This window comes from Alligator sinensis, unplaced genomic scaffold (assembly GCF_000455745.1).
Source record: "Alligator sinensis unplaced genomic scaffold, ASM45574v1 scaffold125_1, whole genome shotgun sequence".
Lineage (NCBI taxonomy): Eukaryota > Metazoa > Chordata > Crocodylia > Alligatoridae > Alligator > Alligator sinensis.
In genome coordinates this window covers 329,449-345,775 of record NW_005841893.1, presented here as the reverse complement: position 1 = coordinate 345,775, position 16,327 = coordinate 329,449, and the positions used below count along the sequence as shown (strand labels likewise).

General features: G+C 39.4%; 1 protein-coding gene across 12 annotated transcripts in view; it reads left to right on the top strand.

The window, feature by feature from the left end:
- Window positions 1–16,327, top strand: part of LOC102374542 (mitogen-activated protein kinase 10) — a 258,167-nt gene that overhangs the window by 139,913 nt on the left and 101,927 nt on the right. For 10 of the 12 annotated variants that reach the window (XM_025197293.1, XM_025197289.1, XM_025197291.1 and 7 more), the window contains 4 exons: window positions 1,970–2,028; window positions 3,731–3,869; window positions 5,215–5,380; window positions 8,731–8,802. In XM_025197293.1, coding sequence (XP_025053078.1) covers window positions 1,970–2,028; window positions 3,731–3,869; window positions 5,215–5,380; window positions 8,731–8,802 — 436 coding nt within the window. The remainder of the gene's footprint in view (window positions 1–1,969; window positions 2,029–3,730; window positions 3,870–5,214; window positions 5,381–8,730; window positions 8,803–16,327) is intronic. The other 2 variants (XM_025197290.1, XM_025197294.1) reach the window with 1 other exon arrangement.

Genomic DNA, 16,327 nt, shown 5'->3' with positions numbered 1-16,327 from the left:
TTTTTAGACCTACTGCCATTGTCTCTCAAGCACCCTCATTCATCCCCATTCGTTCAGGAACCAAGTTACATAGGAGGGGTAGGTATGAGTCATAGGTTACACAATGGGGCATGGGGAAAAGATGGAGACTTGACAAACAAAATAGAAACTTGATATGACTTATGCTAACTTACATATGTAGGCCTAAATCATATAGTATCAGTAAAACAGTAATATAGAACACTAAAAATCAATATAAACATAATAATTATACAATATAAAGGAGAAAAAACAAAACAAATACAACTTGCTACCAAAATAAAATGCTGAAGCTTATCCTATGTCTTAGCTCACTTATACTTATCTATAGGGAATAGAGAGGGAGAAAAAAAAGTCAGAAATGGTTAAGGAAGGGGAGGGAATGCATTTTAAAATTAAAAAAAAAAAAAGAAAAACTGGGGGTTTTGCTACATCTTCATGCTACCACTGTTGTCCCCTGCTAGGCCTGGCACCCTGTACAGCTGCAGCCAGATTTGCCTGTGTTACCTGGGTACCCTGTGCCTGGATCAACTGGGAACAGTGATGGAAGGAGGTGCATCTTCACTGTCACACCCATCTGGATCTGCCCCTGACTTAGTTCCCAGGGTCTGACAGGGTCGGGGTGAGGCAGACATGCTGAGGGGCTGCAATTGAGTAGGGAGTGAGCTGTTTGTTATAAAGTTAGCTTTTATTGGACAAGAAGTAGAAGAAAGCATGTTAAGAAAAAGTGCCAACCGAAAGAGGGAAAAAAGGGGGCAGCAGAGTTCTTTCTGTGCACCAGAGTGGCCCATTGCAGCAGTAGGGGTGGCAGCAAGGAATGTTGCTGCATGGGGATTTCTGGAGGATTGACCAGATCAGTGTCACAGAACACTTGGCATCCACACATAACACTAAACCAGTTCACAGTGAATTGGTTAAAAAAAAAATACTTGATTTTCCAGGTACACTTTTGAACCACTCCAGACAGCTTTAAACAATTAACAGGCCTATATGTCTGTCCACTTCAAGCTTAAATCACATTTAAATGATTCTAAGTGTTGTATGTGTTTCCATGCCCAGAGAGCAGAAAGGTCCTTTGTACTCCAAAACACACACATTCCTTCTTTCAGGAAGCTTTCCACACTAGTTTTGGCCCACCAGACAGGATTCCTAGTGTGCATTGTGCTTCTGGCCACTTTTCAGAATTTTCTGTGGTTCTTCAGCATTAACATACAGCTACTAAAGCAGGATACCTCGGACCTGGAAGTGTGTGTGTGAGTGTGAATGTGCACGTTTGCAGAAGAACTGAAGAAATGTTTAAAATAGTGAAAAATTCTTGAGTTGTTTTAATACAGTGGTCCTTGATTATTTCATCTTTCAGAGATGTCCTCAGTATATATCAGAAATACCTAGTTGCCTGACTGGAACTATTAGAATCATTTGAACAGAGGTTGATGAGGTTATTTGGGTAGATGTGATATCTTTTATTAGTCCAACTTAATAGTTAGAAAAATGGTTCTTTGCAAGCTTTCGGGCACAAACACACACAAGCTTTGTGACCCAAAGCTTGCAAAGAACCATTTTCACAACTAAAGATATCACATCTACCCAAAGAACATTGTCTGCCTATGTCCTTAGACCATTGCAGCTACAAGCAACAACCCTTGAACAAGGGTTGAAATTTAAACCTGCAGCTCCAAAATTCCAAAGACAAATTCCCTCAGCAAACTTGCTAGTCATTGACAAGCACCAACCCTTCTCTCACAGTCCATTTCAAAGGCACTCTGGAAATGAATGGAGCTCTGACATGTTCTGTTCTGAAATTTACCTGTTGCTTACTAGCAACTACAGCAGGACTTGTCTCTATATAAACTGAACAATGGAAAGGGTAATTTATTCTGTAATATAGGGATCCTTCAGAATACTTATGTTTATCTTCCTTTTTCCTTCCTTGCTTTGCTCTGCTTTTCAGATTATCAGTTTATTAAATGTCTTCACACCACAGAAATCTCTGGAAGAGTTCCAGGATGTGTAAGTAGTGATTAAATATAACCTTTAGAGGGAGGTGGAGCCTCATATTGCACAATGAATACAACAATCCCAGAACAATAGAAAGGATGACTTCCTTTAACAAGTCATCTTGTGGAGATGAAGAATGAACCTGTGAATGAAGAATGTCTATCTATTTTAAATATAAGATACTGATCACAGTGCTATCTAAGTACAACAAAAAGTGTGTTGCTTATAGTTCTTGAGACTATGATATGTGTGTGCCCACACACGTATGCGACTATGAGCAGCTAAAAGTAACTATGCTCCTTGCCTTTGTGTTATTGGTTTGCTTAAAGAATTATTGTTATATAATTCCCTGAGGTATGTGGGGTTTAGTAATGCAGTAATTCACTCTGAAAGAATTTCCTTGTAAAAGAGGGACTCATGTGAAACATGTCCCCCTTTCATATTTATTTTGTAATAACCTTTGACTGTGTAAAATAATCTGCCTTGGGAAATAGTGCAGGGTACAGAGAATTACTTGCATCTCCACTGAACATTGCCTCTTGCATGGGTACTATTGTGCTTAGCCCTGTCCCGAATGAAATTGCAGACAGTCAGAAGTACTTTTTTTATATCAGCTGAACTCCTTCTGTCCTTCAGTCGTTCCACTTTGTTTCACACTGTAATATCCATGCCCACAAAAGGAAGGGGCATTATAGTATTGTCTGGAGGCAGCCTAGTGCTACCAAGTCTCTGTACATAGAGGTACTGCTTCATTATCTTTATCTTGTGATCCTTGAGTTCTGCACAGAGATTTGGTGAGATAGTCATGTGATTGGTGATGAGCCTGAACTGTGAAGCCGAGACATCAACATGGATCTAGAGTTTTTCTCAAAGCCAGAGCAAGCTCTAATTTGGTGTTCCAGTCATGGTCCAGTTCTCTTTTTGATAGGAATAATCCCATGAAAACTGAGGTGATGGGTAAAATCAACACAGATTACCTCTCCTGGAGGACTGAGTTCATATTCTATTAAGGCTAATACTCATGCTTATTAAGCAAAGGGACAGGGTAATGTTAGATTAGTTAGTTGGCATTAGAACAGCAGATGGCATTAGAACAGCTCGGTGGCACCTTTGATTCAGAGAGGCATAAACTTTCATAGGCAACAGCCTACTTCATCCAACGTGATCAGACCATACAGGAGCACCCAGTCAAACATGCCAAAGATGTGTATCATAGTCATACATTTTTACCTCCTTCCTACTTTTTCCATTCCTCTGTGAACTTTGAGACCAATATTCTGAATGTGCTGTGTTACTGTTTCTCATGGATGGTGACCAAAGACTGATGAAAGATTTGGCTGGTACATACAACCCTTTTATGTTGTGTCAACATGTTTGAAAATAGCATGCTGAATGTTCTGTGTGACTATACAGAACCCACTTGCGTTGATGTAGAAAATGGTAAACTCTAATAATCCATTGATTTTAATGGAACATTAGTAGAATGATGGCTGCATAGCAAGTATAGTAAGAATCAAACCATAGAATGGATTAACTATTCTTTGAGCTCAGCAGCATGGCCAGTTCAGAATCTTCTTTCCCTCAGTGTTGCCAGTGGAAGTAAAAAAGAAATGCATCATGAACAAAGAAAAGTAAGCATTGATTATTACAGAGAAGAAGCTGAAGGTTTTTTTTTCTGCCCAGGCAGTAACTATATGAATTTATTCTCCTCTAGTTACCTTGTAATGGAGCTGATGGATGCCAATTTGTGCCAGGTGATTCAGATGGAACTAGACCATGAGCGAATGTCTTACCTGCTCTACCAAATGCTGTGTGGCATCAAGCACCTTCACTCTGCAGGAATCATACACAGGGTAGGGGGGAGTTCTCTTTGAAGGACAAGATGGTTGTTCATTATTGTCTTGATTTGTACCACCATGAAAAATGTTCAAATCATTTATATTTAGTTCCAATTGTAGCTTAATCCTTTTATTGAGACCCAAGCTTCTCAGTTTAAACATTGAGACTTCCTGGTTAATAGCCTATGTTTGGGAAGTTAACTGTGTGATTGGAAGCTAGGGACAACTTAATCATCAAACAGAAAGTAATGGGTCATAAGCAGTATAAACAAGAACATTAATGATTATCTTTGGAATAGGTGGAGATGACTGTTGTTTCTCCTGAAACTCCAGCTGTCTGTGACAGTTGGGACAGTTTAAATGGAAACAAACCTTATCATATTAAAATATTCTAAATAAATGGTGCTCAAACTATATTCCAATGATCACTTGGTAGAGGTCCAGGGGGAGCAGCTGGTCACATGGATTTGGCTGTTTTTATTGTCTTCATGCCTTAAAACAAACTAAACTTATGTTCTGTGTATCCCTAATATAATTTTTTCATGTGAGCAATCACTGTGGTTGCCACATAGGTAATATTTTATTACAAATGAGAAGGGAGGTGGTTCATGTCACTGCTCTTAGTATAGTAAATGATCCATGCAAGTGTGGACAGGAGAAGTAGTCCGGCTGATCCTGAATGAGTGAAAAATTTCCAAGAGACAATCTCTCTTAAGTTGTTTACAATAGTGTGAAAATAGCCTGGGAACCCCTCCTAAAAAATATCAAGCAAGTTTTATGGTTTATGAAGAGGACCCAGTCAGCCTGATGGACTAGATGTTACAGTACACAAAGACCTTCTTCTTCTATGGAAGCGTGTGCTTTAATGTAATATTACATTAGATGTAATATGTTTGAGCGTCATAGTATAATAGTTTTCAAGATAAAGAAATAGGTCAGGTTCTTTCTGCAAATAAAATATTGAAATGGCTCCACATCCATGGTTAGTGATGGGACCAAGTAGGCACTGTCCCTTTCAGATATTCAAGTGGAAACAAAATATTTCTGTTCTCATTCTGTGAGATTTTAAATCTAATGATTTTACACCCAAGTATTTCTGTCATCCATGTAAAGGAATCATAAAAGAGCAACTGTCCCCTTGGGCTCTATTTGTTTACCAGTATGACACACATTTCAATACAGGCACCAAAACAACAGTGTATTGAATACCATTGCTGAAAAGTGCCTTCTGTTAATAGTTAGTGTTTCAGAGCAATAAAGAAGTGTTTGGACAACCTCCTAAAATTATCCAAGTCATCACTGCTTTTATAAATTGCCTTCATAAATGGGAGATGTCTCATTTCATGTATGTCTTTTGCAGGATTTAAAACCAAGTAATATTGTGGTAAAGTCCGACTGCACATTGAAGATTCTGGACTTTGGATTGGCAAGAACTGCAGGCACCAGTTTCATGATGACTCCTTATGTGGTGACACGTTACTATAGAGCACCAGAGGTCATCTTGGGAATGGGCTACAAGGAGAATGGTAGGGCTGTACTTTGTAAAAAGCACAATCCAGCCCAAAGTTTGCCTTTGCTATATAAGGGGACCTGGAGGGGGAAAACTAACAGAAAAGGACCTCTTGAATTGAAAATCAGGTGATATTAAACATGACTTTCTAATTGTTACATGCTGGAATAACACATGGTACTTGTCATGCAGTTTGCGCTGAATTTAACTGCTTGGAGTGTAACAGAAAACCTGTGATTAGCTAGGACTCCTTTGCCTGACTGACAAATCCTTTTTTGGCCAGGTTTGTAATACAGAGGCAGATGTGGCTAAGAAGCAATATGGAAACTGTTAGGGTTGTCAGAAGAGATATTCCAAATCCAAATCATCTTGCTCACAGAGCTGTCTTAGTGAAGAAAAAGAAGAGATGAGTCAAAGCCAAAACTTGGAATCCTAACAGTCCCTAATGTTTCCAGATGGAGACCTAGATCTGATTCTTATGACTTGTTCCTACTTTTCTCAGAGACTGAATTAAAATCCCAAACTCTTACTTCCTGATCTGTTGGGGTGTTCAAGATCAACATCTGATTATTTAGCTTGAGCCCATATCTAGTGAAGGAGAGGGAGAAAAGAGATGAGAGGGGAAACTGAATACCTTTCTGCTACCTCATTTATATGTAATTTTTCTAGCTGTAGATGGTAGTGCAGTGAAAAATCTAGCAATAATCTGGATATCTCTTTGACCCTAGAGAGGTTCTGGGATGCAGGCAGGGCTAATTTTAATATAGGGGACCCAATGAGAAAGGAAATCATATTTTGTAAAGGAAAAGCTTTATTTCATATAGAGTTCTTGTTCTGTAACAAAACGAGGGATTTCAAGTGCCTGGCTGCTAGTTAGATCAGGACAGAAAATGTAGTAAAGTAAATGAGTAGACATTCATTATGTTACTATTTCTGTTGCCAAAGCACTCATTTCCCTGTTCAATGAAGGGACCTTCTTAACGTCAAATGTAATATGGAAGTGACATGACCTCAAAATGATGTTTTGAGTTGAAGAATTCCATTAGCATGCAATAGTATTTTAAGAAACAGCCAAGTGTATTATGTAGAGGACAATGTGATTTGTTCTTTTGGACTGACTTCTGTATTTAAGCAGTCCTATGGGCACACTCCCATTACACCTTTTAAAATCCACAAGCTCTTTCACTGTAGGAATTACCAGTGGTATGTTGTAAATTCACAGAGCAGTTATTAATTATGAAAAATAAACAGGAATATATATATCCTAGAAATATTGTTCCTACATTTTGATTTGAGTACCTCCAAAAATCTCAGTGTCAATCAGGATCAAGTCATCATTTCCTGATCCTAATATGTTGAGTTCTTTTTAGTCTGAACTGAGTTAATCTGGCTTCATGAAGTTTTTCTCTCAAAGCATTTTACAAGAGATTGATGTTGTGCTTGATACAATAGAGAAAATTCTTTATGCTTTCACACCATTATCACTACAGCCTAAATAGAATTTGGGGCACTTTTACAATCAGTGGATCTGAGGCAATACTATGAATGTATGCAGCACTCAAAGATCCTGAATCTGTGCCCACTGAAGGAAGTGGAAAGACTCCCATTGACTTCCACAGGAAATTAATCAGGTTCAAAATGAACAAAGTACTTTGCTATTTTTAGTGAAGGGGTGGGGTGGGGGGAGGGGAGTTCAACTTAATTCAAGATAGAAAGAAGAAATTTGGAAATGAGGCTCATGCGGTCTGAGGAGTTGGTTTGCAGTGGAGCCCCAGTCCAGCTCCCACAGAAGTCAACAGGAGAGATTATTTACTAGTCCACTGCTCAGGCCTGACTTGCCACATTCCATGAACTCCCCCACTTTTTTTCGCTCTACTTTGTGCATTGACTGTATGAAGATTTGTTCACTGCTTTCATTTTCTCTCTGCACCTGGTTGGCTAAAGATGCATAGTTAACACCAGTTTGCCACCCTCCCCATGGAAGGACCCACAACTGTCATAGAAGAAAACACTGCATCAGGCATGCTCTTGCTGTCCTGTGTCCCCAGTGCCTTTACCCTCCTTTCCCTTACTAGACCATTTCACCTTTGTTTTATTTTACCAACAGAAAAGTTGTTTGTTTGTTTGTTTGTTTTTAAGAGAAAAAGGGAGAAGAAAAACAGGCAAAATTGGTTGTATAGACCAAACAAGAACTCAAATTTGGGGGAAAAATACAGCGGTTTCTTGAAAATAGGTGTTCCTCCTAATCTCTCTCTCTCTCTCTCTCTCGATATATCTGTAGATACAGAGAGAGCTTTTTTTCTTGTAAAACTTCCAAGGAACAACCTAACCAATATGTGCCTGTGCACATGACATCTTGTACCCAAAGGCAGTGTTGGGAAGTATAGAAATTTTCTCAGGACACATTTGCATTCCTTCTGCTCAGCACTCTGTATTGTAGTGCATATATTGTACACAGCATAGGCAGCACTTGTCAGACTTCATGTTCTTTTCCAGCTAGTGTGTAACTGAATGGCATCACCTGTATAAAGGGCAGATCCCGCAGCAGGAGTTCTAAAGACTCTGTGAGCATAGCAGTGAGTATACCTGTTCTCCTTACTCATATGGAACTCCGTGTGTAAGGGCTGCAGGTGTAGATTCTATCCTGCTGGAAAAAGCCTATAAACAACCCAGAGTATCACTACTGTATGATTCCAGATTATTGCTATTCTTTGTAAAGGAAAGAATTTAGACATTTGTTTTTTCACACTTCTCTTTTTCCTAACCACTACACAGTTTTTCCTTGCAAATCAGACACGATTTATGCACTGATTAATTTTTGCTGTTGGGTAAAGTTAGTCTTCCACACAGTCTGAGGGGTGAAAGGAGAAGTAGCTTCCTTTGGAGTTCATTCCTTTCTTTTTCATGTGTTCTAGAACATATAGCACTAAACCCTCTGCTGAATTATCCAGATAATTTTAACTTGGATTAGTCATACCTTCATCCAATTACTTTCCAATAAATGCAGCCTGCTTGTGAGTTCATTTGGTCTAGGTACTTTTTTCATGTTACCTGAATCAGAAAAATGCTGTATTGACAAACCTCTGTTTGGTTTTATGGTGGGGAAAAAATATAATATTTTTTTAGCAAATGTAACTAAACCTCTGACAATGCTGAAATTTTGAATATTCTCCAATACTATTGAGCCTGATGCTGCTTTTATTTATTTACTCATTTATTTTAGCATTCAGCGGGAGGTGGAAAAAATAAAAACTGTACTGTTCTGATCAACCTGCTCTTTTTCCCCTCCTTTAGGAGTGAAGTGTCTTAGTTAACTTTGCTTTTTTTCCCCTCCCCTTCTTCACTTCCCTGTCTCTGCTGTTCTAGTGGATATATGGTCTGTGGGATGCATTATGGGAGAAATGGTTCGCCACAAAATCCTCTTTCCGGGAAGGGACTGTATCCTTGTGCCATTTGCTGCAGCTTCATCCAATTATTTATGCCTTTCCTCCACCCTACCCCCTTTAACATATAATGAACATACCAGGACTTTAATGATAGAAGCAAAAAGTTGACTTGATGAGGTATGAGTAATTCTGAGTGGGACCAACCCATTCATGATACAAAAAAAAAAGAAAAAAGAAAAATAGATGCGCACTGAATTATTTAAATCAATTAATCTTTTATTATTATAATACTTTTACATAAAGGAACCTTTAAAATAGCTATGTGTACCATATTAACAAAGACACTCAAAAATTAATTAAATGATCATGATTTTGCAAGCTTTTCTGACAGAATATTTTTCTTTAAAAGATAATCAATCTTGGCCCATCTTTTCTGTAAATCTGCTTTGATGTTTTGAAATTGGTAACTTCATGATGTTTGTGTTGACATCATAATCTTTTGCTTGCTAATGCATCATTGATTTGGACTCATTTCAATGCTGTATAGGCTCAAAATAGAGTCAATACAACATTTTTTTTTCTGAAAAGTTTTGATTCTCCCAGTTTAAAACAACCACATACCTGGCATGATTTCCAAATTTGGCAGACTGGATTCCCGCTGATTTAAAAACGGACTTTCCTTCACTTGCATGAGGTCTGTGTCATTAATAAAACTGTGGCCCCCTCTATCTTATACTTCTGAGTTCAGTTAATATCCTTTTTATCACCTGAAGTGGTGAAAGTAATACTAGAAAATTAAAGCAAAAGAGGTCTTTACTTAGCTTTTAGCATAACAAAAGCTAAATAATAGGCTCTGCCTGCAGTAGATAGGGAAATAGATTTGTGTGCATCAGAATAAAAATGCAAGAGCATGACATACTTTCTGCTTTCAAAAGAAAAAAGAAAATGATGTTTGGCATATTGGCAGAAGGATGCCCATAAAAATCTGGAATCAGCAGATATATTGTCAGTTGGGATAACAAATCTAGTTATACAGATGTAAGGTCTGAGAACTAATTATTTTTTCTTGGCTTTTCAGTGATCCTTGTCATGTTGAATGAAGTTAGGCCCATGCTGTCCTGATTTTGCAGTGGGATCCATTTGAGAGGCATCCTGTGAGAAACAGTGAGTCTCCACATGGGTCCCAAAGTCTGCTCACATGTATGTAATGGTAGGATTGAGGTCTTTCAAAGGTCATCGACATGTAACATGTTGTTTTTTCCCCAAATACAGACAATAGGGGAAACTACAATATCTCCTACTTGCTAAAGAGAACATGGAAAAGGTTTTAAAAGCTGCCACTGCATTCCAATTGGTGAATGTATTTACTGGAATATCACAAGAAATGGGAAGTTAAAACATGTATAAAGAGACTTTGGATCATTGTTTAAAACGATTATTGGCTAGTCCAAAGTTCTGAACTTAAAAGGTACTGAGCCTCTCTTGTGAAGTGTTGAGTCCCCTCCATGCTTACTGCAGTCAAAGAAACTGTGGGTGAAGCAGTTCCCAAGAGGCATTCAGCAACACACAAGTTTATGCCAGTTGCTCATTATGGACTTTTCCACTATGTTACAGTGAAAAGTCAAGAGTCCAAGAGTTATTGTTGTCAATTTTCACCAAGTTGCAATGCTGTTTTTCCTGTTTCATTTTAAGTAACATGATGCAAAAGTCAACTATATATCAAATTTTCAGGATTCAGTGGCAGTCAATGCAATAATTTATTTTCTTGAAGACAGTGGGTGGTAGATTAGGTTGACCATGGATCTAATAAATCCACCAGAATACAGCACAAATAATTATTATGAAAAATGTAATATCTTGGCAAAATGTAGGTGTCTCTTTGCCAACAGCAAACCAGATAATACAGTCGTGTCCTTCTGCTGCTTTGTAACCACTCATTTAAAATATCTGGAAAAAATGACACCCTCCTCCCCCCCCCCCCAAATCTCTAACCAGGCATGACTACATGAGACAGTGACTGTGCAGTAGCCAAATAAAACTGTGTAGTAGCACATCACAGCATGGATAGTGCTAATACATGTACTAAATAAATGCTTGCTTATACAAGTACTGAATAAATGAGCAGTAGCACCTTTTGTAGATGTGCATAATGAGTATGACTATTGCTTTCATTTGATAATAACAAAATCTTCCTTTTACTGCCTGTTTCTTTTTCAGGGGTAGCCAGAGAGTATTTTCAAAATATCTTTCACTAACCTAATGTTCATTAAACTATGATCTGAAGAGAAAAAAACGGTAAATGAGCATTTGATGACCCTTGCCTCAAAGCCTGATGCAAATTCTGGGGTAGTCCTGTTATTTTAAATCATTGGAAATCTCTTCTTTTGGGTCTTTCAAAACCATTGTTTATTATTCTGGCTTATTTCGGGGTTCTTTTGGCAAGGTGAGTTCGAAAAAAAGAAAAAAACGGACTGTTTAAACTCATTCCCAAATTGGTATTCGTTTGATCAGTCTGGTTAATCAGTCTGACCCCATGCTCAATGAGAAGTTGTCAGTGTCAGTAAGCCTGGATTGAGTGTGGGTATCAGTTATTCCTCTTGCCCCAACCCACTTTCTTGTGATTCTGTGGATGGGCAGGTCCAGTCAACCTTCTAGATACAGTAAGTGATGAAAAAGTACTTATTTGGTAGCAAGTAAATTTCTTTGAAGGTATTTTTCCACATCACTTGGTGCCTTTCTGACCATATTTGTTTTCCCATCTGAAATGGGTATGCCCATATGAAAATAAAAATCCTCATTTTTGTCATAGTTAAAAGAATAGCTATTTCACTCAGTTGAGATAGATGCAGGGGGCTGGCTCAATTTCTAATTTGGAACACAAACCCTCACTTATGAAACTGGCATAATATACCCAGAACATTTGAGAGCTGTTGCTGTGTTTGAAAGAAAGGCAGGTTTTAACAGCTAGTCATTCTGGAGCAAAATAGCCATTGAATTGGGTCACTGCTATCTCTAAATAAAGCTTACTATTGCTTTCGATTAGATTTACATGGAAACTAGGGATCATGAAAGATAGATTGTAAATTAATTCATATTTATTTGTTATAAGGCATTTGTAGGTGACTTAGTGAAAACATCTAAATTCTTACTAGGCTTAGGGGTATAATCTTGTCCCAGTTGCTATGGATTTATGCAAACAACTTGAGTTCATATTAATAGGAATTATGCATTCATTCAGAATGGGAATATATTTTCTAGGTTTTATTAAAAATGTTCTTCAAAAAGAATGTTTAGCTAGTTCTTATGATCGGAAATTAAGACTTAGCAGCAGAAAATTACAACTGTGGGCACAATTTTGAAACTTTCACCTAGTCAGTAAAAATCGTTGAGGGGTTTTTTTCCACAGTAGAATCAGACTTCTAAGTTTGTATCCTTACAGACAAACTAGTTGGTTTTGACAAAAATATTAACCAACATGGCTCCTTTAGCTCCAAGTGTGCTAAGTAAAATATGCACGTAACACCCTTTTATTTTCCTGCTATTGACCTGAAGTGGACATTTCAAACAGTGTAAGAGAGGCCATTTTCCTAAGCTTGTAAATATTAGGGGATTTCATAATAGGAAATCTAGCTTTTGACAGATTTCCAGCCTGATTTATTCAGACATTCTGGTAAACTTCCCTAGGCATATTCTGAGCTGCAGCTTCAGTCTCTCCTCTGCTTTCACACAGACATGCTGCTAATTAAAGTAGTAGGAGTTCATTGGACTAAAGACATAATTAAAAAAAGAGTAAGAAACTTACAGTATTGCCATTACCAGCCTCTTAAAGACTGCCAAATTTAGAGGAGAACCTCTGACACTGGTAGAAGTTTGCCACTAACTTCATGCCTAGCTACATGAACAGCACATTCCCCTGGCAGCTGAGGGGGCATGGCTGTGCTGGCGGTGGCAGGAGCCCAGCAGCGGGGAGCGGGGAGCTCCCGCAGACACCACTGGCACTGTCAGTGGGGGGGGGCAGCGACCATGGGGCAGCAACCACCCCCTGCTGGTGGCGGCCAGGGGCAATCATGGACCTCTCGCAGATGCCACCGGCGGTGCCAATGGCACGGTGGTGAGCAGCAATCACCTGCCGGTGGTGCCTTTTTTAAGGGGTGCACCGCTATGTGTACCCCCTGTGCATCGCCCCCTGCCTAGCTAATATCTCTAAAATCTCATAACATTTTAGTTTAAGGATGTCTTTAAAATCTCATAAGACTTCAGTTTAACCATGGGAAATACACTTTGTGTCTTATTCAGTGGAAGGGAAATGTTAAACACTGTTAACTTAGTTATTTAGAATGAGAGATTTAGTTATTTAAAATGAGAAATTGGTTTACACAGATCAGATTGACTTCCCAGAGACACATACTCAATGCTTCTCCTTTGAAATATTAAGTCCAACTTAGATTGTTTTATTTCCACACTGTAGGAACATTTATTTTCAGTAGTAAGAAGTAATCTAGTTTGTTTCTACCTTGAAAATGGCTCTAATTTAGGGAGAGATGTGCATGTGTATAATACCCAAAGAAGACTGAAGGTGAAATATTATTGTAGTTATGAATTGCGGTGTTGCAGTAATAGCCAAAAGATTTAAGGTATGCTCAGGACAGATTTTATCAGGTGTTGTGAAAAAAGGAAAACAAAGGCTTCTGTTAAAAGCTTAGAATTAAGTGAGAAAGGAACATAAAGGTTACAATAATAGACACGAGTTCAAGAAAACTTCTGATTACATATAGCTATGAAGATATATACCCAGTTTTCTCTTAAAAGTAGCTAGCATCCACAATTGAGATCAGGGCTCTCAACAGAGTTCAGCTCCCATTTTAAATACCTAAGCTAGGTAGTCAGATTTGTCAAAGTTCTCATCACCCTACAGTTTCCATTACAAACAATGAAAGGTAAATGATGATTTCCGAAAATTTGGCACACATTTTTCCTTTGATTTAGGTATTGGATTAATGCTCTTCGTGCTTACTAATACAGGAATATACATATAGAGAAAACTGTATATGTTGTAGTGAGTAGTGTGACCTAAGTTACAAAAAGGGATTGCTTTCCATAACTTATGAATGAAAAATGAATATGGCTAAGGATAGCTAGAGTTCCATCTTTGTATATTGAACACCAGTTAAATTGTTTAGTGAATGAAGCTGGGGTTTTGAATGAAATTTTCTGTGTAATGAGTGATCCATTTTTTGTTTTTTGATACAATTTCTAGCTCAAAACATCTGGCTGCCATTTCTGTGTGTCCTAAAAAATATTGTTTTAAGTTTGGTTTGGTTTTCCTTAAATGAGAGACCAGCGAGACAGTGAGTTTTTAAATGGCTGGTGTTGTTCTCAGAGCTTGTTGGTGGGAATCAGTTCCACCAACTTGGACTACTTCCATTTATTAGCAGAAGGTTTGGTGCTTTAAACATTGTGGACTTATGCCCAAACAAAATCTTCCCCCATAGAAGTGAGGTTTGGGTTTAGCTCGTCAGTTTTTTGGTTACTGGGAAAAGAGTTTGGGTTTCAGTGACATTTTCTCCAGATTATGAGTGGTTGCTTACATGGGAGATCAGTCAGCTCAAAGGGATTTCAGTGACATGTGCATTTATGAAGGTAAGGCAAGGACTGGGACATCAGCAGTGTTTTTAATTTTGTAGTATGCCATATGCAAACACTCCACGCATACATAATTTATAAACACAGTGTGCATATTTGTGCAGATTCCCAGCTAAATCCTTCATACAATACAAATAAATGATTTACATTGAAGAAAACTCTGAATACATCCAAAATGTTCCTCATAACCTTGTAGTGGCAGCATAGATGGTTTATCGCTACTTTCCTTATGCTCCTTTGAGAAGCTTATATATGGTAGATCTATGTAGTCATGGATCTACCTCCTTGCTCCCACTTCCAAAAGCCCCCTCTAGAGTGAAGTGGGTTCAGCCTCTTGAACAAAGTTCTGTACCACAGCAGGATCCAGCCTGTTGAAAATGCCCTGCTCATTGGCTGATGACTTCTATAGATACCTAAAATTAACTAGAAGGACCTCTCTTTTTAGCCCGAAAGTCCTCTAGGTGTCTGAAGTTTTGTCCTGTTTCACTGTCCAAAAGCTCCTCAGTCTGATCACTCTTGCCCCAACCCCTATACACATTTAGAATCTGGGCAGAGTGACACCCAAGTCCTTCAAGGGTAGATATTCTCTGAGCACCTTTAATCATGTCAATAGAGTTGAATTCAGCACAAAATACAGGACCTGCGTCCACAGTCAGAAAGAGAAGGAAGAAGGTAATGGTAGTTGTGCCTGCCTTTTTAAACAATTGCCTAAGTAGTTAGAGCACTCACCCAGGTGGTGGGAAACCTGGGTTTCATTCTCACCTCAGCTGTAAAGGATTAAATCTTGCATCTGCCATGCCCCAGGAGAGTGCCCTAATCAGGTAATAAGCCATTCTGGAGGGGGCAGCCTCCTCTTGAAAAGGGTTTCTCTAGCCAGGTACCTATATTTTTGTCCTGTTTTAGGTGCTTAAAACCATTTTCTAATCTGGCCCCTGTGGGTGCGTCCACACATGCAGGCATATGCACTTGCAGCAGCTCAAATACAAGCAGTGCAAATTTCAGCTGGGGCTTTTTGCCTTGGCGCACGTGCTTGGACATGTACTTTGTTGTGAAGCAAATTGTGCCACTTGGGGCAAAATAACCCTGCCTGGCTCCTCCTGGCCCCAGCAGTATAAAAAGCTGCTCAGTCCTGGCCCAATCAGCACAAAAAGCTGCCCTGGCAAGTAGCTCAGGGCTCCTCATTCTCAGGAGCTTCTGGGGCCTGGCCAATTGGTACCTGGGGACACTACCCCTTGTGCCAGCTGGACCGCTGAAGTAGCCCTGAGAGTTCCCTGTACCCTCTACCCACTACAGCAGCCTGGCAGTTCGGGGTGCTGCCTAGCTGTGACCTGCTGCACACCTGCCAGACCCAGATGGGGACCGCATAGCCAGTAGAGGCATCTGGCCCTCTGGGCCAGCTGCTGGGAGGCTGTGGCTGCAGTGTTGGCCTTTGTGCAGCACTACTACCATGTGTGCCCCTGACTGGCCATCTGGACAGCTATCACCCTGAAGATGTTCCCAGTGAGGTGGCCTGCTTTGAACTGTCAAAGCATGTCCTCCTGGCCCCAATTGTGCCAGGGTCCAAGGTGCCAGCTCTGAGCAGGCAGGGTCCGGAATTCTGGTGTTCCCTATTGGAAAACTGAAAAATCCCTGATAAAAAAAATCCCAAAGTCACTCTGTGACTGAAATATACCCTGAAATCCATGTTCCTCCACAACTAAAACAAAAAGACCACTATATATAGTGACAGAGAGCCAGCGATCAGTTGGGCAATGTTTTATTGATATATCTACAGTGTTAAAGCAGTTTGGAAGCCTACCAGTGTCTCTCTCATCATAAAATGATCTAAATACCTGTATGTTTTGCTGCCCCCCGCAGGGACCACAGCCCCCACAAGGGCTACCACCCCCCATGCAGGGCCCACATGACCCACCCCTGCTTGCTCCCCCAGCCCC